A 23,446-nucleotide genomic window follows, 5' to 3' on the forward strand; every position below is an offset into this window, starting at 1 on the left:
CAACTAAGCCCGTGCACCACAACCACTGAGCCTACACTCTAGAGCCTGCGAGCCACAACTACTGAGCCTGTGTGCTGCAACTACTGAAGCCTGTGCGCCTAGAGCGCGTGCTCCACAATAAGAGAAGCCACTGCAATGAGAAGCCTGCGCACCGCAATGAAGAGTAGCCCCCGCTCACTGCAACTAGAGAAAGCCCGCATGCAGCAATGAAGATCCAATGCGGCTGAAAATAAAATTAAATAAATAAGTAAATCTCTATGTAGCGCTTGTGATGTTAAGCATTTGCTCTCTGCATGGGGAACTTCCTCCTTTTACCTTTGGGGTTATGTGCAAAATCTGCAGGTGAGATAGGGTCACCCTTCAAGATACCCAAACACAAAATTTCTCTCTCACTAAGCAGGTCACATCCGGACCTGTGTTTTGGGCACTGTGTTTTGCACTGTGTGTGTTTATGGTGATATAGAGGGTTTAGCAGATGAAATGTGGTTTGGTGTAAAAAAAGAATAGGCTGAAACCACAGCATCTTCACTAACTGTGTGACTTTGGACATGCTGTTTAATCAGCACGAGCCCTGCTTCCCCCTCTGTTAAAATGGAGGCAATATGCACGTGTCACATGATTGTTGATTAAATGAGACACTGTAGGGCCTCAACCTGCTAGCACCTTTAACACGCGTCTTGCATTACCTTCAATGAGCCCTGAAGATACTTCTGACCACATACGTGCAATGATACTATGTGAATTCAAAGGGAATAAAGATATCCAAGACACTGTTCTTCCCTCTGGAAACTTAAAAAGAATAAAATGATATACTATTTAAGTTGCCACCAAGATAACAATAGGAAAGGCATCAGGAGTCAAGATACAATTGATTGCCAAATAAATATGATCAGTGACCATTATGATGGGAGTTCACAGGAAGACACAAACGTTTTGTGTTGCGGTGTGAGATTAATCTTTCATGAGCAAGTGGACTCTGAGCTGAGTTTGAAGGATGAGGATGAGCCAGAAAAATGAAGAAGAGACGGGATATCTCCCCAGGTGGCGGGGAGGGATGCTCTGGCCTGAGATCTTCTCAGGGCACAGTTCTTGTGGGACAGGGCTGTCAGACTCAACCACCTACGGGGCGGAGTAGGGGACACACATGGGGCGGGGCGGGGGAGGCAGATGTCAGACCCCAGCAGTGCCGCAGCCTCCAGTGGGACAGACACTCAGCTCCAGCCCATGGCTGCCAGGTAAGAAACTGGGACCTGTGGTTGCCAGATAACCTGATTTTTTTTCCAGAGAAGATGGAAAGCTGGATTTCTATGCAAAATCTCACTATTTTGAAATGTTTGTAACAAATTTGACAAAATTTAAAAATTCTCTGCGGGCCAAAGAAAACACATGCTCAGGCTGGATTCCACATAGAGAGCTTTTGTTTAGAATTTCTGTGATTGAAGATGCAGGGAAGCAGAGAGTAGAAAGATAAAGTATTATTTGAAGGCCAGGCTAAAATATTTGGATTTTTTTCTTTCAGAAAACACAGGACAATGGGGAAATGCCAGCTAACGCCCCTTCCACTTATAGCCCCCAAAAGGAGGAATCATTTTGTTTGCTATAATTTTTATTATGATAAGTTTTCCCTATTTATCCCTCTTAATGGTTTTGCCTAAGAAATCAACTTGACTTATCATTATAATAATGAACTCTGCTCTGTTTACTCGTAAAGGCATGAAAACCCTAGACTAGGGCCTAACTCTTTGTTTAAATGTTTTAGTTTTAAGGGTGGCTCTGTGTCTTAATCGCTTTGGCTGTAAATGGAAAGGCTTAAACTAGATAATATTTAATGTCCCTTCAAGTTCTACCATCCAAAGAGCCTATGACTCTATAGAGAAGAAATTAAATTAGTTCTTAATTGATGCATACTAAAAATATAGTGGTAATACATACATATTTTAATCTAGCAGTTTTACAGTTTTCAAAGAGCTTTCTTATTTACTCTTTTTCAAAGACCCCACTAAGATCCTATTATCACTCTCATTTTACAGAGAAGAAAACTGAGGCTCAGACAGGTTAAGTGTCTTGCTCATGACCACCCAGGCATCAGTGGCAGAGCTGGAGTTACAGCCCAAGTTCTAACTCTTCCTTCCACATTCTATTTCCAATGTACCTCTTGCACTAGAACCTCAAAGAGAGGACTGAAACATGGTAAGTCCCTGAACACTCTAATGGGTGCTGGTCTTGAGTTCCTGAGGAGCATTTTCTGTATCTTTGGAAACAAGCTGAAATTCTTTATGCATCAAGGTTGGTGGGGCGGGAGGGTGGGAGGGGCGCATGGGAGAGACCCGTATCTGTCCTTACCTTATTCAGCAGGCAATCTTCTAAGTTTCCTTCCATTAGGGATTTCATGTCTTCTTGGTCTATGCTGAGCAGAACAGCAGAGTCTTGGTTTGTCTCTCAGCAGAGAGAGCACTTGTGCATAGATTTCTCAGTGATATTAGTCCCTGGGTGCTGAATTTCTCTGGGACTGTGTATGTGGACCACAGACTTGCCTTCTCAATTCTTCATTCAAGCTCTCATTTCCAAATTGTGAGCATCCATCTTTCATCTTTTGGGAAATTAAAAAGAAAAAAAGAATTGAAGGAGAGTTGATGAAACTGCATTTGAGTCCAGCCAAATTTTACTCTATTTAGCTCTGTTGACTGGGGTGTTGACCGAAGGGCAATTTTCCAAGTTGTATTTCCCACTCAAATACTCAAAAGTTCCATTCAAGATGGAAACGCCCTGTAGTTGGCTTCTTCCGAGCTATTTATGCTCTTATCCTGACACCAGATGCACCTTTGAGCTCAGTATCTTATATCTCCTTGTTCTAACCCTGTTGACAGTAAATATCCCTTGCCCTCCAATCCAGAAAACCCCACAGATGAATTTACCTTCTTTACAATAAACAAAACTGCCAAACAACCAGCCTGGCACCCATGATTATGCCTACAAACAAGCGATCAGGACACAACAATCTGCATGTGGAAACACACACACACACACACACACACACAGGCATGGACACACACAGGCACACACACACACACAGGCATGGACACACACACACACACACACAGGCATGGACACACACAGGTGCACACACACACACACACACAGGCATGGACACACACAGGCACACACACACACAGGCATGGACACACACAGGCACACACACACAGGCATGGACACACACACACACACACAGGCATGGACACACACAGGCACACACACACACACACACACATGCATGGACACACACAGGCGCGCACACACACACACACAGGCATGGACACACACAGGCACACACACACACAGGCATGGACACACACAGGCGCACACACACACACACAGGCATGGACACACACAGGCACACACACACACACAGGTATGGACACACACAGGCACATACACACACACAGGTATGGACACACACAGGCACATACACACACACACAGGTATGGACACACACAGGCACATAAACACACACACACACAGGCATGGACACACACAGGCACATACATACAGGCACATACACACACACACACAGGTATGGACACACACAGGCACATACACACACACACAGGCATGGACACACACAGGCACACACACACACACACACACACGTATGGACACACACAGGCACACAGAAGCACACCCAGGAATGGCAGGACAGGATCCTTCCACTCACCTGCTGACCTTTAAATCTCCCTCTTCCCACCTGAAAGCTAGCAGTAAAAATAAAGTCAGTGTAAACAGGCTCCTCAAGAGCCGAGGAAACACTCACATCTGGTTTTGCCAGCAAAACTATGCTGGAAAACAGCTCAGGCAGCAAATTCCCAGTCTGGCTGGCTGGGGCTAGTTTTATTACAGAAAAAAAATTTCACAATGGCTTGATCTCCCTGAAACTGGTAAACATCAGAGTCTGCTATCAGATGATCTAAAGGTATTAGAGCACTTCTGGGAGCCCAGCTCAATTCGGAGCAATGTTGCAAAGGCAAGTGTTTTTCCCAAACCCACCTCTGAGTGCATCCTCTGGGCGCTCAGCAACCACGTTAGGCGCCCGGGCTGCTCTGTGTTCTGTAACCACAGCATTCGCATATCTCCCCGAACTTGGCACCATCTGAAAGCCACATCCACATCGGAGCTCCGGCTGCTCCGTGCTCCACCCACCTCACTAATAATCCCGGGGTTCCGTCCAGCTTCTGCAGCTCCCCTCTGGGAACCTGCAGTCTGATCTGAATATGGTAAACCGCCCCTCCTCAATACCGCCTCGCCTTTTCATTTTCTTCCATTTGTAATTTTAAACCTCCTTCTTTTGATAGCAAGTGTTCCTGAATATTTCAGAATTTTCTTTTGCCTTCTCTTACCGCTGGTCAGTCGTTCCAAACTACCAGTTTTTCACAGACCAAGAGTCTCTTTCCTCTGTGCTTCTTGCAATTCAGAGTTCTCTTTCCACCTCATTTTCAACTTCACCAAAGTCCTCCTGTTTTTCCCAGGTGTTCTTGCTGTTGTCCTTACTTCTGCTTCACTGTAATCATTAACGCAGGAGTCCCTCTCCTCTGGTGGGGTCTTTCCTACTGTTCTAAGGTTACCCCAGTCGCCCGTCATCAGATGCACAAACTTTCATCCTTTTGTGCCTGTGGTGGCCTTACCTCGATTGCTCCAGTACCGCAGCTGATCAAAATGCTGAAAGTGGCATTCTTCTCCTGTGCTAGGGTCCGGTGACACTTGCCAGTTGTGAGCGGGGAAAGCAATGAACAGGGACAACTGCGGAGCCTGGGAGAAGAAGAAGGAGCACGCGCTCAGGGTGGCTTACTAGAGTCTAATTTTACCTGGATGCTGTACCCAGGAAATGGGGTGTTGTATAGACACGACCAGTTCCCTGCTCCAGGATGTTCCTTATGGGCAAAGGTTCTGAAATACAGGGCAGTCCCACAAACACAGGTACTCTGACAGATTGGCAAAGACAAAATTTCTTTGTAGATAGAGATCTCTGGCTAATTGGATATTGGATCAGCAAATATTTATTGAGCAACAGATTGCCCAAGGCACTCTGCTGTGTCACTGAGAGGGATTAAAAATGGACTCAGATTTCCCTCTTTCCTCGGGAAATAAATATCCTTGTTTCTCATGACTCACACCAAATGCAAGTATGAACATGTAAACCAACTTTAGCTCAACTTCTGTTGTGAGGACCAAGAAGTTATTCTTTAAAGTCAGTTGAACAAAGGCATTCAAACCCTAAACCATCACTATAAGAAGCCCTGGGAAGATCATGTCACCTGGTTCACCAGCAAAGGTGTTTGTTACTGATTTACCTTAGTGGCCAGGATTTTCATACCAAAAAGGGGAAGGGTTGGCTTGATTCAGATCAATCTTAAATATACAAATTTGTTAAACTTCACCAAGATTACAAATTCTGACTTATTCTTTCAAAGATTTCTTTTAATCCCAGGGTGACTCAAAACTGACAGTTCAGAGGACCAAATAGAGATAATTGTTTAAGCTGTGAGGAAGCCCCCAACAATGAACAGACCCTGTCTGTTCTGTGTCACCTGTGTAGCCCGGTACCTAACACAGGGGTCCCCAACCCCCGGGCCGTGGACCGATACTGGTCTGCGGCCTGTTAGGAACCGGGTCACATGGCAGGAGGTGGGCGGCAGGCGAGGGAGCAAAGCTTCATCTGCTGCTCCCCAAAGCTCTCATTACCACCTGAACCATCACCCTCCCACACCCAGCCCCCAACCCTATCCGTGGAAAAACTGTCTTCCACGAAACCAGTCCCTGGTGCCAAAAATGTTGGGAAGCACTAACCTAACACATAACTGACCCTCAATGAAGAGTGAATATTTCTTTGCCTTAAACATTAAAGCGACCATTCTAATAAATAAAATACTTTGAGATGCATAAAACAGCAAAGATGACCTGTTACAACATAGTATATACTCAGTGATCCCAGATTGGGCTAGAGGAAAGGAAAGGAAAATATCTAGATCTGTGTCCATCTGGCTGTGTGTCCATCCATTTATATTTCTGTGCACTGGAATGTCATTCTGGATCTTCCTCACTCAAATGGCCCAATGCTGAAAGGCAACCCAGAAACTTATTTTTAACAGAGACCAGTTGTCAAAACTCCTGCTATGGCTTGGATGACACTTTATTTTCAAATTAAATAGTAAGGTATTTCCATGTTCATATCGCTCTACCTGGTAAACAGAGTTATATTTTCATCTGAAACTTTTCCTTAAGTCAGGGTGCAACTCCCTTCCCTCTGTTCAGAGTCATGTGAGGCTGGCATATTTTTCAGTTGACATCACCAGGAAAACACTGGGTGTGAAGAAAGCCTTTAAAGAAGAAGACATTTGGTTTTATTAATTTGTTATACCATGAAACTAACTGGTTCACCTAAGTTTCTGTGATACCTGAGTTAGGAAGTGGCAGGAAATAGGTGATGGGAGGAATTAATTGTTCCTAGTTCTTGGGAACACAGGGGGCTGCTTTCCCTCCCCCCTCTATTGCTCATGACACATGACAAATTTATCTGTTTTTGGTTAAAAGAGACCCAGCCAGAAGATAAAGACATAGAGATCGAGGGAACAAAAAAGAAAGTCCAGAAATAGACTCACACAAACACAGTCATTTGATCTTTGATAAAGTGTAAACACATTTCAGTGGAGGGAAGATATTTCTTTTCACTAATGTGTATTAGAAAAATTGGTTGTCCATAGGAAAAGAAATAATATATATTATTGATTATTGATATAAATCTCATACCTTACATAAAGATTTACCTCAAAATGGATCATAGATCTAAATGAGAAACATAAGCTAAATCCTTGTGACCTGAGTTTAGGCCAAGAGTTCTTAGGAATGATTAAAAAAAAATGGATAACTTAGACTTCATCAAATTTAAGAACTTTTGTTCTTCCAAAGATACTGTCATGAGAATGAAGAGACAAGATATGGACTAGGAGGATATATTTGAAAACTACCTACCCAACAAAGGACTTGTATCCAGAATATGTAAAGAACTCTCAAAATTAGTAATGAGAGAACAACACAACTTAAAAATGAGTAAAGGGCTTGAACAGACACTTCACCAAAGAGGATATAAGGATGGCAAATAAGCATGTGAAAATATAGTCAGTATCATTAGACATTCAGGAAATGCAAATTAAAAACACGAAAAGATACATACTTAATTGAATGGCTAAAATGAAAAAATGGTGACAATACCTAGTGTTGACAAGTATACGGAGCAACTGAAACTCTCATACATTTCTGATGGGAATGAAAAATGGTTTGGTAATTTCTTATGAAGTTAAATATATATTTGACCCCCAGCAATTCCACTCCTAGGCATATAGCCTAGAGAAATGAAAACCTGGTTTACACAAAAACCTGTACATGAATGTTCACAGCACTGTTATTTGTGACAGTCAAAAGTTGGATGCCACCCCAAAGCTTCTCAACAGGTGAATTGATAAACTGTGGTACATCCATAGCATATAATATACAACAATAAAAAGGAACAAATTATTGATATACACAACTTGGATGAATCTTAAATACATTGTGCTGAGTGAGAGAACACAGAGAACTTTCAAAAAGTTACATATTGTATGATTCCATTAATTTGGCATTCTCAAAAATTCTTGAAAAAAGACCAAGTTTTAGTGGTGGAGAACAGATCAGTGGTTGCCAGGGGTCTTGGGGTGAGGTGAGGGTGTGACTACCAAGGGATAGCATGAGAGAGGTTTTTGGAATGGTCTAACTGTTCTGTGTTCTGATTTTGGTGGGGTTTTCATGAATCTGTATATATGTTAAAATTCATACAACTTTTCACCAGAAAAAAAAAAGTGTTACTATAGATCATTTTTAAATAAAGAAACCCAAAGATATTAATTATAATGAAAATACAATCAAGTTACCAGGTCCTCATAGATAATACATTTTGTGTTATTTTATGGGAAAAATGTAAGCATTGTGTAATCAAATAGTACCTTTTTTTTTTAATATTATTTTGCATTTTATTTATTTATTTTTTTGTGGTATGCGGGCCTCTCACTGTTGTGGCCTCTCCCGTTGTGGAGCACAGGCTCCGGACGCGCAGGCTCAGCGGCCATGGCTCACGGGCCCAGCCGCTCCACGGCATGTGGGATCTTCCCGAACCAGGGCACGAACCCGTGTCCCCTGCATCGGCAGGCGGACTCTCAACCACTGCGCCACCAGGGAAACCCCAAATAGTATCTTTTTAAAAAAAATTTTTAGAGCAGTTTTAGGTTCATAGAAAAATTGGGAGGAAGGTAGAGATTTCCCATATACTCCCTCCCCCAAGACATGCATAGCCTCCTCCATTATCAACATCTGCCACCAGAGTGGTACATTTGTCACAGTTGATGAACCTACACTGTCACACCATTATCACCCAAAGTCCTAATTTACATTATGGTTGACTCTTGGTGTTATGCATTTATGGGTTTGGACAAATGTATCCATCATTATAATATTGTACAAAGTATTTTCACTGACCTAAAAATACTGTGTTCTGCCAATCATCCCTCCTCCACCCCCATCCCCCACCAACTCCTGGCAACTATTCTTTTTTACAGTCTCCATAGTTTCACCCTTTCCAGAATGTCATATAGTTGGAATCATACAGTATGTAGCCTTTTTAGATTGGCTTCTTTCACTTAGTAATATGAGTTTAAGTTCCTCCATGTCTTTTCATGGCTTGATAGCTCATTCTTTTTAGTGCTAAATAATATTCCATTGTCTGGATGTACCACAGTTTATTTATCCATTGCCTACTGAAAGACATCTTGGTTGCTTCCAAGTTTTGGAAATTATGCATAAAGCTGCTACAAACATCCAGTTACAGGTTTTTATGTGGATATAAGTTTTCAGCTCCTTTGGGTAAATACCAAAGAGGGTAATTGCTGGATCGTATGACAAGGATATATTTGGTTTTGTAAGAATCCACCAAACTGTCTTCCAAAGTTGTTGTACCATTTTGTATTTCCACCAGCAATGATCATAATTTCCTGCTGCTCCACATCCTCTCCAGCATTTTGTACTGTCAGTGTTTCAGATTTTACCCATTCTTATAGTTGTGTAGTGGTATCTCATTGTTGTTTTAATTTGCATTTCTCTGATGACTTATAAGGTGGAGCATCTTCTCATATGCTTACCTGCTATCTGTATGGCAGTGGTGAGGTGTCTTGCTGAGGTTTTTGGCACATTTTCTAACTGGATTTTTTGTTTTCTTCTTCTTAAATTTTAAGAGTTCTTTGTATATTTTGGGTAATAGTCCTTCATCAGATGTGTCTTTGGCAAATATTTTCTCCCAGTCTGTGGCTTGTCTTCTCATTCACTTGCCATTGTCTCTCATAGATCAGAAGTTTTTACTTTTAATGAAGTCCAGTTTATTCATTAGTTCTTTCACGGATGGTGCCTTTGGTATTTTATGTAAAAAGTCATCACCATACCCAAAGTCATCCAGGTTTTCTCTTAAGTTATATTCTAGGATTTTTACAGTTTTGTTTTTTACATTTAGGCCTATTATCCATTTTGAGTTAGTTTTTGTGAAGAGTGTATGTGTCTAGATTCTTTTTTCTTTTTTTCTTTTGGCATATGGATGTCCATTGTCCCAGCACTATTTGTTGAAAATATTATGTTTCATTGTATTACCTTTGCTCTTTTGTTAAAGATCAATTGACTATATTTATAGGGGTCTGTTTCTGGGTTCTCCATTCTGTTCATCCATCTATTTGTCTATTCTTTTGTCAATACCACACTGTCTTAATTACTGTAGCTCTGTAGTAAGTCTTCTAGTCAAGTATTGTCAGTCCTCCAACTTTGTTCTCTCCTTCAATATTATGTTAGCTATTCTGTGTCTTTTGCCTTTCCATATAAACTTTAGAATCAATTTCTCAATATACACAAAATGACTTGCTGGGATTTTTATTGGGATTGCATTTAATCAAGTTGGGAAAAATTGACATCTTGACAATATTAAGTCTTCCTATCCATGTACATAGAATATCTCTTCATTTATTTATGGATCTTGTACCTAAGTATTCCATTTTGGGGGGATGCTAATGTAAATGGCATTGTATTTTTTTTTTTTGCGGTATGCGGGCTTCCCACTGTTGCGGCTTCTCCCGTTGCGGAGCACAGGCTCCGGACGCGCAGGCCCAGCGGCCATGTCTCCCGGGCCCAGTCGCTCCGCGGCATGTGGGATCTTCCCGGACCGGGGCACGAACCCGTGTCCCCTGCATCGGCAGGCGGACTCCCAACAACTGCGCCACCAGGGAAGCCCTGGCATTGTATTTTTAACTTCAGATTCCACTTGCTCATTGCTGATATATAGGAAAGCAATGTATATTGCTTTGTATATTAATCTTATATCCTGCAACCTGTCTATAACTGCTTATTAGTTGCAGGGGTTATTTTCTGATGATTTTTTCAGATTTTCTACATAGAGGATCATGTCACCTGAGAACAAAGAAAGTTTTATGTTTCCTTTTAAAATCTGTATACCTTTTATTTACTTTTCTTGCCTTATTACATTAGCAAGGACTTCCAGTATGATGTTGATAAGGAGTGGTGAGAGGGGACATCCTTGCTTTGTTCTTGATCTTAGTGGGAAATCTTCTAGTTTCTCACCATTAAATATGATGTTAGCTGTAGGTTTTTTGTAGATATTCTTTACCAAGTTGAAGAAGTTACCCTCTATTCTTAGTTTACTGAGAAATTTTATCTCAAACAAGTGTTAAATTTTGTCAGATACTTTTTTTGCTTCTATTGATAAGATCATGTGATTTTTCTTTCTTAGGCTGTAGATGTGATAAATTATATTAATTAATTTTTGAATGTTGAACCAGCCTTGCATACCTGGGATAAATCCTACTTGGTCTTGGTGTATAATTCTTTCTATACATCGTTACTGATACTTTGTTGAAGATTTTTGCATCTGTGTTCATAAGAGATATGGGTCTATAGTTTTCTTTCCTTGTAATGTCTTTGTCTCATTTGAGTATTAGGGTAGTGCTGGCCTCATAGAATGAGTTAGGAAGCATTCCTTTTGCTTCTATCCTCTGAAAGAAATTTTAGGGAGTTGGTATAATTTCTTCCTTAAATGTTCAGTAGAATTTACCAGTGAATACATCTGGGCCTGGTGCTTTCTGTTTTGCAAGGTTATTAATTATTGATTCAATTTCTTTAAAAGATATAGGCCTATTCAGATTGCCTGTTTCTTCTTCTATGAGTTTTGTCAAATTATGTCTTTCTAGGAATGGGTCCATTTCATCAAGGTGATTAAATCTGTGGGCATAGAGTTGTTCATAGTATTTCTTTATTATCCTTTTAATGTTCATAGGACCTGTAGTGATATCCCCTCTTTCATTTCTGATATTAGTAATTTCTGTCCTCTCTCTTTTTTTCTTAGTCTGGCTAGAGGCTTATCAATTTTATTGATCTTTTCAAAGAATCAGTTTTAGTTTTGTTGATTTTCACTATTGATTTTCTATTTTCAATTTCATTTATTTCTGCTCTAATTCTTATTATTTTCTTCTGTGTATTTTGGATTTTTTTCCTAGTTTCCTAAGGTGGAAACTTAGATTATTGATTTTAGATCTTTCTTCTTCTTTTTTTTTTTTAAGAAGTGGATTTATTTAGAGAGAAACACACTCCACCAGACAGAGCGTGGGCCATCTCAGAAGGTGAGAAAGGCCTCTTTCTTCCCTTTTAATATATCCATTCAATGCCATAAAATTCCCTCTAAGCACTGCTTTCACTGCATCCCACAAATTTTGATAGGTTGTGTTTTTTCATTTAGTTCAAAATATTTTAAAATTTCTCCTGAGATTTCTTCTTTGACCCATGTATTATTTAGAAGTGTGTTGTTTATTTAATCTCCATGCATTTGGAAATTTTCCAGTTATCCTTCTGTTATTGATTGTTTTTTTAGTTTAATTCCATTATGGTTTGACAGCAGACATTGTATGATTTCTGTTCTTTTAAATTTGCTTTATGGCCCAGAATGTGGTCTATCTTGGTGAGTGTTCCATCTGAGTTTAAGAAGAATGTATATTCTGCTGCTGTTGGATAAAATAGTCTGTAGATATCAATTACATTTGGTATTTTTATTATATAAATATTTAGTTGTTTTTTAACAACTAACAACTTTTAACAAGTTGATGGTGTTGTTGAACTCAACTATGTGCTTACTGATTTTCTGCTTGCTGGATCTGTCCATTTCTGATAGAGGAGTATTGATGTCTCCAGCTATGATAATGGTTGTCATCTATTTCTCCTTGCAATTCTGTTGGTTTTTGCCTCACATAGTTTGACACTCTGTTGTTAGGTGCATACATGTTAAAGACTGCTATGTCTTCTTGGAGAATTGACTCCTTTATCATTACATAATGACCTTCTTTATCCCTGATAACTTTCCTTGCTTTGAAGTCTGCTGTCTGAAATTAATATAATTATTCCTGCTTTCTTTTGATTAGAGATAGCATGGAGTATTTTTCTCCATATATTTACCTTTTATCTTTATATTTAAAGGGGTTTCTTGTAGACAACATATAGTTGGGCCTTGGGTCTTGTTTTTTGATCCACTCTGACAATCTTTGTCTTTTAATTGGTGAATTTAGACTAGTGACATTCAAAGTGATTATTGATATAGTTGGATTCATATCTAACATGTTTGTTACTGTTTTCTATTTGTTGTCCTTATTCTTTGTGCCTGTTTTTGTCTTCCACTCTTTTTTCTGCCTTTTGGGATTTTAATTAAGCATTTTTTGTGATTCCATTTTCTCTCTTTTCTTAGCATATCAGTTAATTAATAAGTTAACTTATTTTAACATTTTTTAAGTGGTTGACCTAGAGTTTGCAATATACACTTATAACTAACCCAAGTCTACTTTCAAAGAACACTATACCACTTCACAGGTGGTGTGAGTACCTTATAATAACGAAATAATCCTAATTTCTTCCTCTCATCCCTTCTATCCCTAGTATCATTGTTATCATTCATTTCATTTATATATAAGCATACATAAATGTGTGTGTATATATATAAATGTATTATATATATACATACACATATATATAATATACAGAAATACACATAGTCAAAGTCATTGTTGCCATTATTATTTTGAACAAATTGTTTTCTGTTAGATCAATTAAGAATAAGAAAAATAAGTTTTTATTTTCCTTCTTGTATTCCTTCTTCAATGCTCTTCTTTTCTTTATGTAGATCCGAGTTTCTGACTTATATTATTTTCCTTCTCTAAAGAACTTCTTCAACTTCTTTAACATTTCTTGCAAGGCAAGTCTAATGGCAACATATTCTCTCAATTTTTGTTTGTCCAAGAAAGTCTTTCTTTCTCCTTCATTTCTGAAGAATACTATATTGGTGGTCTTTATTCTCTCAACACTTTAAATATTTCACTCCACCCTTTTCTTGCATCATTTATGAGAAACCAGATGTAATTTCTTTGTTCTTTTATAGGTCAGTGTTTTTTTCCTTGTCTTTGATTTTCTGTAATTTGAATATGATACACCTAGGTGTAGTTTTTATGGCATTTATTACACTTGGTATTCTCTGAGTTTCCTGGATCTGTGGTGTGGTATCTGCAATTTATTGGGGGGAAATTACCAGTCATTATTGTTTCAAATATTCTGTTTGTTTCTTTTCCTTCTGGTATTCTCATTTTACACCTTTTGCAATTTTCCCACAGTCCTTAAATATTTTTTTTATAGTCTTTGTTCTCTTTATTTTTCATTTTGGGAGGTTTCTATTAAGATAGTCTCTAGCTCAGAGATGTTTTTTCCTCAGCCATGTCCAGTCTACTAATAAGCCCATCAAAGGCATTTTCATTTGTTTCAATGTTTTGGGGTTTTTTTTCATCTCTAGCACTTCTTTTTGGTTCTTTTTTAGAATTTCCTTCTCTCTGCTTACATTACCCATCTGTTATTATATGCTGTCTACTTTATCAAATAGAACCCTTAGCATATTAATTCTAGTTATTTTAAATTCCCTATCTGAAAGTTCTGACATCTCTGCCATGTCTGATTCAAAGTGTGTTTTTTGTTGTTTCATATGCCTTGTAATTTTTTCTTGTCAAACATAATGTGCTGGGTAAAAGGAACTGATGTAAATAGGCTCTAGTAATGTGGTAGTGGGGAAATAGAGTCCTATGATCAATCTTTTAGTGAGCCTGTGCTTTGGACCATGGACTTCACTAGTGTTTCTCAGGGTTTTTTTCCCTCCTTCCTGAAGTGGGACAGGATGGCTAGAGTGGGCTGGAGTTGGCTATTCTCCTTCTCCCTTATGGAAGGCTAGAGCTTACTAGAGTTGGATATTTCCCTTCTCTCAGGTCTGATAATACCCCAGCAGGTCAGGTTTTGGTTAACCAGTTTCTGCTGAGGACAGGCCTTGCTAAAAAGAATAGATTGCTCTGGTTCATCTTCCCTCCCCTGCAGGAAGCACGAGGGATTTTTGGTTTGGTTTTGTTTTGTTCTTTTTGATATTTACTGTGAGGATCTGGTGGAGAACCTAGAGGTAAGTCTCACAAAGTTGTGGAGCCCCCCCCATGACCGGGTCACTGGAGTTTTCTGCATTGAGCTTCTAGCAATTCATCAATTACAGTGCAGGTTTCCCTACCTTGGTGCTGGTTCCCATGGTGGTTTCTACGTCCATGCCTCTACTCTGTGACTCCCTGTATTTGCTTGTCTGTCTCTTCAATTTGGGGGAGAGTGGTCTGCCTTGTGTTATCTCCTCTCTTACTAATCCAAGAGGAGTTGTTGATTTTTCAGTCTGCTCAGCCTTTTTTGTCATTGTGAGGGTCGAGTAGCAACTTCCAAGCTCTTTACATGTGGAACCAGAGACCAGACATCCAATAGTGTCTGTTTTGAACTCTCATTAATAGATCTCAAATATTGCTAGTTATTAAAATGCTAATAGTAATTTAAAATTTTAAAATCAGACAGCTAACAAGTCAGATTTAAATAATTAAGTCTAATATTATGAGCGAAAATCAGGCGGGTAATTCTACATAAGTAAATATGCTATTACTGCCTTGGACAGTGGTCTTTCTGAATGATATATTTTAAACAGACATTTTGGAAATTTTTAAGAATATGTAGAAGAAAGAGGAGAGGGAGAAAAATATGCAATGAAATTAACAGTTGTTATTTTTGGATGGTGGAATAATTATGGGCTTATTTCTTTTTGTGAATTGTTTTTTATACATTTTCTACAAAGAGCATATGCTATTTATAATCAGAAAAAAGGTTTAAATGCTACAAATGCTATTTAAAATAAAACAAAATGAATTCATTTCTTGATGCTTCTTTTTATATTTGCTTTCCAGTTTTGCCAACATTATTCTGCATAATCAGAAAACAGACCCAATCTTATAAATGTTCAAAAGTAGGAAAATACTATTAGCGCAACTGTAACGTACATATTTCTGTGTTGGTTTTCTTTATTAAGATGTATCATGCTGAGGCAGGAAAGATATAATCAGAAAAAGAAACAAATGTAGGTCAGAGGCAGTAAGAGAACATTCATAAATCATTTTGCGGTACATGTCTATATTTTCAAGGTAGCTACACAATTTCAAGGGCAAGCATTTAATATTTGAAAGTACACTGGGAAATTTTAAAAGAATCTTCAGATGATACAACCAAACTCATTGCTCTCATGCTTTGTCCAAGTCCTGTGCTGGGTGCCCAAAATGCAAAGATCCTATTCATTCCATAGGTTCCTCCCTCAGGTAAAATTAGAGAGTTGAGGCCATAGTATAAAAAGCGGTTATCATCAGTCCTATACTGAAGAGTCAAGCCCCAGCTGGCCCAGACAGGAATTGCTGTAGGGAAGCATGGGAGGGAAGGCTGAGTGTACACCGAGGAAGTGAGTGATAAGAGAGGTAGGTGGGAGGCGGCATCCTAAGCCAGGGATAACAGCTGGGCACAGATATAGAGATGTAGCCAGGGACTGTGGTCAGAGCAGAACACCTGAAGGATGCCAGATTAGTTTGAAGAGATTACACAAGGCGCTGAATTCAAGGCTAAGGTATTCTGATTTTTCCTTGTAGGCAATGGAGAGCCATTGAAGGATTTTAGACACTGATAGGACAGAAATTGTTCTTTAAAGTGATTTATTTTGCAGCTAGTTTTCTATGGGATTATCCATCTCTATTAGCCTGTCAGCCTTGCAGGCATAGATTGTGTCTGATTCACTGTTGTTGTGGGACTCAGGGCTGATACTAGCTGCTTTAACAGCATTGTGCAAATCAGGAAGGGTGGCCCCTCTGGGTAGACTCAGTCCTACAAGGCCAATGCTTGGTGAGCTGACCATACCTGTGTGAAAAAGATCTTCCAGGAAGAAGCAGTCCTCACAAAGGTTTATGGCTTGATGAGGAAATAGGAGAGAATTATACATAATTTCTCTGTATCTCCCCAACAATACAGTGTGGAAATTCCCACCCCCTTACCCTGTCATGTTTACTGCTATAGACAGAATTCACTCTTTGAGCAGTTATATAATCGTCTATAGTACAAGCATGTCAAAATTTACCCCACTTCTGATGGGCATTCCCTTTGTTTCCAGGTTTCTGCCTGGAAACAAACAATGCTGCAATTCATCTATATTTTTTGAGAGTTTAGAATGGCTTAAATAATGTAAGGAATGTCTTTTCTTCAAAGCTTAGATACAACTCAGCTGCCAAAGCATTTTGGCTTGGTCCTTTTAAAAATAAAAAAATCTATTTTTGAACATCTCTCAATACTAATGATATGTTTAATTTTTCTACCTCTTCTAGGGTCAATGTTGGCAGTTTATAGTTGACTCAAAAATCATCCATTTCCTCTAAATTTTCAAGTTTATTGTCACAAACTTTTACATAATAATATTCCTTTATGATTATTTTCATTTCTTCATACTAAACCCTCGATATTTCTCCCAAATCTGCTTTGTCCAGTTTTATGGAGATCAGAAAAAGGAACCATCATCATCCCAAATTTAAAGTCATCTTTGTCTCTTTCCTATCCTTCACCTCCCACATTCAATCTTCCATTCAATCCTGTCTGCCTCTAAAATAACTCTTAGGTCCATCCATCCATTCCTCCTGACCGCCATTGCCATTGCTTCTCTACCTCACCCTTGGGAATCTAATTCAAAGAAATAAATTATCATATATGAAGATACCAGATACAAGTAATAATGACAATACTATCAATAATAATAGCTAACATATATTAAACACATTTTATATGTCAGATACCATTTAAAATATTTTACAAATATTAAGCCATTTTACCTACATGACAACCCAGTGAGATAAGTACTATTACTTTTCTCATTTTACAAGTGTACTAGAAAATGTAAATACAAGGATGTTTATGACAGCATTATTTATAATAAAGACAAAAGGGTTGCCTATCATTGCTGGAATAGTTGAATAAAATGTGACCATCAAATGGAAGCAACCTGGGACTTCCCTGGTGGCGCAGTGGTTAAGAATCCACCTGCCAATGCAGGGGACACAGGTTCAAGTCCTGGTCCAGGAAGATCCCACATGCTGCAGAGCAACTAAGCCCATGCGCCACAACTACTGAGCCTGTGCTCTACAGCCCACAGGCCACAACTACTGAAGCCCATGCGCCTACAGCCCGTGCTCCACAACAAGAGAAGCCACCACAATGAGAAGCCCGTGCACAGCAATGAAGAGTAGCCCCCACTCTCCACAACTAGAGAAAGCCCATGTGCAGCAACAAAGACCCAACGCAGTCAAAAATAAAATACAATAAAATAAATTTTTTTAAAAAAATGGAAGCAACCTGAGTGTTCAACAACAGATGAATGGATAAAGAAGATGTGGTATATATATACACAATGGAGTACTACTCAGCCATAAAAAAGAATGAAAATTTGCCATTTGCAGCAACATGGGTGGACTTGGAGGGTATTGTGCTAAGTGAAGTAAGTCAGAGAAAGACAAATTCTATATGATATTACTGATATGTGGAATCTAAAAAATACAACAAACTAATGAATATAACAAAAAAGAAGCAGACATATAGAGAACAAACTAGTGGTTACCAGTGGGGAGAGGGAAGGAGGGAGGGGCAATATACGGGTAGGGGAGTAAAAGGTACAAAGTATCAGGTATAAAATAAGCTACAAGGATATATTGTATAACACAAGGAATATAGTCAATATTTTATAATAACTATAAATGGAGTATAATCTTTAAAAAAATTGTTTAGGGACTTCCCCAGTGGTCCAGAGGTCTCTTCCAATGCATCAGATGTGGGTTCGATCCCTGGTCGGGAACTAAGATCCCACATGCTGCAGGGCAACTAAGCCTGAGTGCCACAACTAGAAGGCCCGTGCACCACAACTACAGCATGCTCTGGAGCCCATGTACCACAACTAGAGAGAAGCCCACACACCTCAAGTAAAGATCCTGCATGCTGCAACTAAGACCCAATGCAGCCAAAAAATAAATAAATAAATATTTTAAAAAGTTAAAAAAAAATCAGACCATCCATACCATACAACAGCATGTAACTATTTAAAAGAATGATTTGGATTAGTTCTCAACCCTGGCTACACACAGAATCATCTGAGTAGCTTTTGCAAAACATGCTTGTGTCCCACCCCAAAGCAATTAAATCAGTCTCTGGGGGTCAGTTAGGGTGACAGTCATTGAGTTATATTTGGCAGTTAACTTGGAAGGATGTCCATAACAAATTACTAAAGATGCCAAGAAGGTTGCATTACATAATGCCATTTTTAAATTTTTATTTATTTATTTTATTAATTTTTTTTTTTTGGCTGCATTGGGTTTTCATTGCTGTGCATGGGCTTTCTCTAGTTGCGGTGAGTGGGGGTTACTCTTTGTTGCGGTGCACGGGCTTCTCATTGCGGTGGCTTCTCTTGCTGCAGAGCATGGGCTCTAGGCACACAGACTTCAGTAGCTGCAGCACATGGACCCTAGAGCTTGTGGGCTTCAGTAGTTGTGGCACATGGGCTCAGTAGTTGTGGCTCGCAGGCTTAGTTGCTCTGCGGCATGTGGGATCTTCCCGGACCAGCATTCGAACCCGTGTCCCCTGCACTGGCAGGCAAATTCTTAACCACTGAGCCACCAGGGAAGTCCCCATAATGCCATTTATTAAAACAACGACAAACAAACACCCCCAATCTGAGTGTATATCTTTCTACTACATTTATATTTGGTGTATATAGACACACTATGTAGATATAGATACAATATATATACTTATATAAAATGTCATATATTATATATAGTATATATATATATCATATATAATAATACATGGGAAAAGTATATATATGTGAACATGAAAAAAGTACAGATATATACACACATTGTTGTTATTAGTTAAGAAATGGGGTACAGGGCTTCCCTGGTGGTGCAGTGGTTGAGAGTCCGCCTGCCGATGCAGGGGATGCGGGTTCGTGCCCTGGTCCGGGAAGATCCCACATGCCGCGGAGCGGCTGGGCCCGTGAGCCATGGCCACTGAGCCTGCGCGTCCGGAGCCTGTGCTCCGCAACGGGAGAGGCCACAACAATGAGAGGCCCGCGTACCGCAAAAAAAAAAGAAAAAAAAGAAAGAAATGGGGTACAAATGGCTTGTAAGTGGGAGACAGAGAGGGAGGAGGCGGAGGGAAGATGGGAAGAAACTAAAAAAGCAAAAGAAGCTTAAGGCTGCTCTATAAGCGTGCATCATTTATATAATCAGAAAAGACTTCCACATTATCTTCTTTTTTTTAAAGCTGTCTTTTGCTTATGGCTTTAGCGCACACAGTGCTCTCTGCTGGAACAATGCTCCTCCGATTCTCTGCCTGGCTAACTGTTCCTTATCCTTAAGGCCTCAACTTACATGTCAGTTCCTCAGAATTCCTTTGAGTTGGATCAGAATGCGTTCTCTCTGTCACTCTCAATCCTGTCCTACTGCCCTTTGATTTTAGAGCACTTATCACAGTTTGAGATTAAATGTGTGCCATTTAGACCACATCTGTTTTCTGCTCTAGAGTGGAAGCCACAGGAGGTCAGGGACCAGGTCTGCTTGGCTCTCAGTAAACTCCCAGTGCCTTGCCTAGGGCTGGACACACAGAGGTCTCAGAAAAACCTTGGTAAATGTTTGGATCATTTCTCTGAACTTAATAACTTTCCCCATGTTCCTACCTTGTGCTTTAATGAGATTTTGTGCTCTCTGATGTCTGGGACTGTGTCTTCCACCTCTCAGCACTCTCCTCAGTGCTCAGCAGATCTCTGGCTGATTGCACATGCTGATAAACCTTGATGTCCCCAGGAGCATAAGCATATTTCCTACCATTCCACTGCTGCTGTCTCCTTCTCCTGCTGCTCTGGGAGAAAGATAAATGGGGATAGAGTTCCCAACTACCCCAGAGGTTTCAGTTCTTTGGAATACACTTCAGCTCTTTTGACTATACTTAGATGGTCATTAGTTGCCAAGTATTGTAAATTACAGGTCTTTTTTTGGGGGGTGGGAAGTGGGGGAGGGCTTTCCCTCCTATCCCCTCTTATTATGAACTTATGTTGCCCCCCCCTGCTCAATTCATGTGTTGAATTCCTAACCCCTAGTATCTCAGAATGTGAGTGTATTTGGAATCAGGGCCTTTAAAGAGGCAATGAAGTTAAAATGAGGCCATTTGAGTAGGGTACAAATCCAATCTGACTAGTGTCCTTATAAAAAGAGGGAGAAACATCAGGGATGCATGTGAACAGAGGAAAGGCCATGTGTAGACACAGCGAGAAGGTGGCCATCTGCAAGCCAAGGAGAGCCCTCAAGAGAAACCAAACCTGTTGACTCCTTGATCTTGGACTTGTAATCTCCAGAACCGTGAGAAAAGAACTTCCACTGTCCAGCAGCCACTGCACACCAGTACTCCTCTGTTGAAGACCTCATGGGGGTTCCCCAGGGCTAAACAGGCCTAAACAAAGGCACCGCCCTTTGTTCACTCCCTGACACCAGTCAACCAATTGCCCCAGGAAGGGCAACAACATTTCAGCTGGTGTCTTCTGAAGGGTGAGTTTCTTACTTTTCTGGGACATGTTTCTGCTACTCTTTCCACCTCTACCAGAAGCTGGGGACAGCTTTTTCTTTACTCAGGACTTTCAATTCTACGACCACAGAAAGCTCAATTCCTTCTTTGTTATTTTTCTTCAAATGAGTCTCCCAAAAAGTCTTGATAACATTCTTTTTTTTAATTAATTAATTAATTTTTGGCTGCGTTGGGTCTTCGTTGCTGTACGCAGGCTTTCCCTAGTTGTGGTGAGCAGGGGCTACTCTTCGTTGTACTGTGTGGTCTTGTGGAGCACGAGCTCTAGGTGCGCGGGTTTCAGTAGTTGTGGTGCACGGGCTTCAGCAGTCGCAGCTCACGGGCTCTACTGCGCAGGCTCAGTAGTTGTGGCAGACGGGCTTATCTGCTCCACGGCATGTGGGATCTTCCCGGACCAGGGCTCGAACCTGTGGCCCCTGCATCGGCAGGCGGATTCTCAACCACTGCACCACCGGGAAGTCCAATAACATAGCGTTCTTGATTTAGACCCCCAACTTGGAACCTACTAAAGTAAAATCTTTCTTTTGAGCTTTCTCTCAGGACTTTAGGAAACCTAGAAAGCCCACAAAGGCTACATGAGGAACAATGCCCTTTCTTTCCTCTCAGAGTGCATGCTGGAGGCTTCATCACCAAAAGGAACACTCAGACCCCCTTCTCTGCTTCACTACTCAGAAACCACAATATTTGTTCTTGAAACATGATTAAGGAAACCAAATGCCAAGGAAAACATAGCTTTTTACCATGGGTTTATGGAAGTTTATAATCTACAGTCAATGTTGAGGAAAAAAAAATTTGGCCTTTTGGGCAGATGTTCCTTCAATAAAAGTGATCAAGGTCAACCCATCCAGAGAAAACAATAACAACAATAAGAAAAGAATGAATGAAGTTTGATTCCTAAACATCAAGGAGTCTTTATTATTAAACATTAAAAAAAAAAACATGATGGAACAAAGTGCCAAATGACTGGTACCAATTGAAGTAACTCTTTCACATGTTGCTTTAGTTCCTAAACTTATCATAAAACACTAAAATTTTTCTTACTCCCAAGTCTCTGTCTCAGTATGTAAGCCTCCTTAGGGTCATGGGATAATGGAGTGAACACAGAGACAAGTCTGATTTGCAGAACCATAGGATATTTTACTGTCTTCATTTTATACTCTAGCATCAAGAGAGGCAACATGATATTACAAGCCCTATTCAGAGGAAGGCTATAACAAAGTCCTATTAACAAAAGATATGTAGGTTAAGTCCTATTCTTCCACACTGCAATGTCTATCACAGATCATTCTCTCCCATCACCATAACAACCCCCATCAGTCATAAGCAGCCTGAATACTATCAACCAAGAAGTAAAGAGTAAGCCTTTACCCTCAGCTTGTGTGGGTTTATTTCAAATGATCTTGTTTCTCAGTAAATTCTTGCCTTATTACATCGAGTAGCCAGTCATTAGCACTGGAGAGATCCAAGGGCTTCTGGGCTCTTGGCACCAAAAACTCCTTAGATTCCGATTTCCTCTTTAATATCCAATTAAGGGTAAGATTACATAAATCCTCAGCTTCCCAGTTAAGTCTAACTATACCACAATCATTAAATGAGACTAAAATGATCTAAAATAAAAGGCAATGCTGAATAACACTGGGCAACAAATTAATCATACACAGGCCTTACTGAAAAGGAAATGAAAGAAATAGCACAAAGGCTAACCAGGTCTGCAGTTTTTGTACCTCAGCTTGGGGACCCAGTATAGCTCAACATAACTCCTTTTGATTAACTACTTCTAGAAGCTTCCTAAACCAAAATATCTGTTAAAAATATTTCAGGTTAATTGAGACGACCCAGGTAAAGATAGAACAATCCATGGCTGTAATTATGAGGGGATTATAACAGCTTTTGTCCACAAGCTGGGGGCAAAGTAATTATTCTTCATATAGTTTTTAACCCAATCACTCACAGCAAGACTGCTATGTAGGGTGGATAGAAGAACACATAACTGACAAATCTGTCTGCCATTTGGAGGTCTATCAATAAGTAGGTTTCAATCTTTTGAAAAGTGAATTTTGAATTTTCTACTTTAAAGCCTTAAGTAAAATCTCTCAGGGTAGCTGTGTGCATTTAAGTTAAGCTGTAGAACACTGAGAACAATTTTCTTCACATTAAACACGGCGCCACACTGAAGAGTTCCAAACCCATGGAAGGGAAACAGAAGGACTGTTTTCATGGTGAGAGAAACACAGACACTTAATTGTCATACAAGGTGATAATAAGTACAACAGTGATAAGTACGAGCAAGACC

At 39.8% G+C, this 23,446-nt stretch overlaps 2 protein-coding genes and 1 long non-coding RNA gene across 8 annotated transcripts in view; 1 reads left to right on the top strand and 2 right to left on the bottom strand.

Moving 5' to 3' along the window:
* Positions 1 to 2,481, bottom strand: part of MAB21L3 (mab-21 like 3) — a 47,035-nt gene extending 44,554 nt beyond the window's left edge. For all 3 annotated transcript variants that reach the window (XR_004485530.2, XR_004485531.2, XM_004263296.3), the window contains exon 1: positions 2,344 to 2,481. Coding sequence is in view for 1 of the 3 variants with exons in the window: in XM_004263296.3 (XP_004263344.2) it covers positions 2,344 to 2,391 (48 nt within the window). In the remaining 2 variants the exon portion in view is untranslated. The remainder of the gene's footprint in view (positions 1 to 2,343) is intronic.
* A 401-nt stretch (positions 2,482 to 2,882) lies between these two features.
* On the top strand, positions 2,883 to 3,706 carry LOC125964606 (uncharacterized). Of its 4 annotated transcripts, none has more exons than XR_007477764.1 (3): positions 2,883 to 3,005; positions 3,356 to 3,479; positions 3,520 to 3,706. It is a non-coding gene; the product is annotated as an uncharacterized LOC125964606 (long non-coding RNA). The 4 variants fall into 4 exon arrangements; XR_007477767.1 differs by having other exon boundaries at positions 3,572 to 3,706; XR_007477766.1 differs by having other exon boundaries at positions 3,356 to 3,443.
* A 970-nt stretch (positions 3,707 to 4,676) lies between these two features.
* Positions 4,677 to 23,446, bottom strand: part of SLC22A15 (solute carrier family 22 member 15) — a 119,500-nt gene continuing 100,730 nt past the window's right edge. Inside the window, exon 14 of the transcript XR_007477596.1 lies at positions 4,677 to 4,800. The gene's annotated coding sequence lies outside the window, so the exon portion shown is untranslated. The remainder of the gene's footprint in view (positions 4,801 to 23,446) is intronic.

This window comes from Orcinus orca, chromosome 1 (assembly GCF_937001465.1).
Source record: "Orcinus orca chromosome 1, mOrcOrc1.1, whole genome shotgun sequence".
In the NCBI taxonomy this organism is placed as follows: domain Eukaryota; kingdom Metazoa; phylum Chordata; class Mammalia; order Artiodactyla; family Delphinidae; genus Orcinus; species Orcinus orca.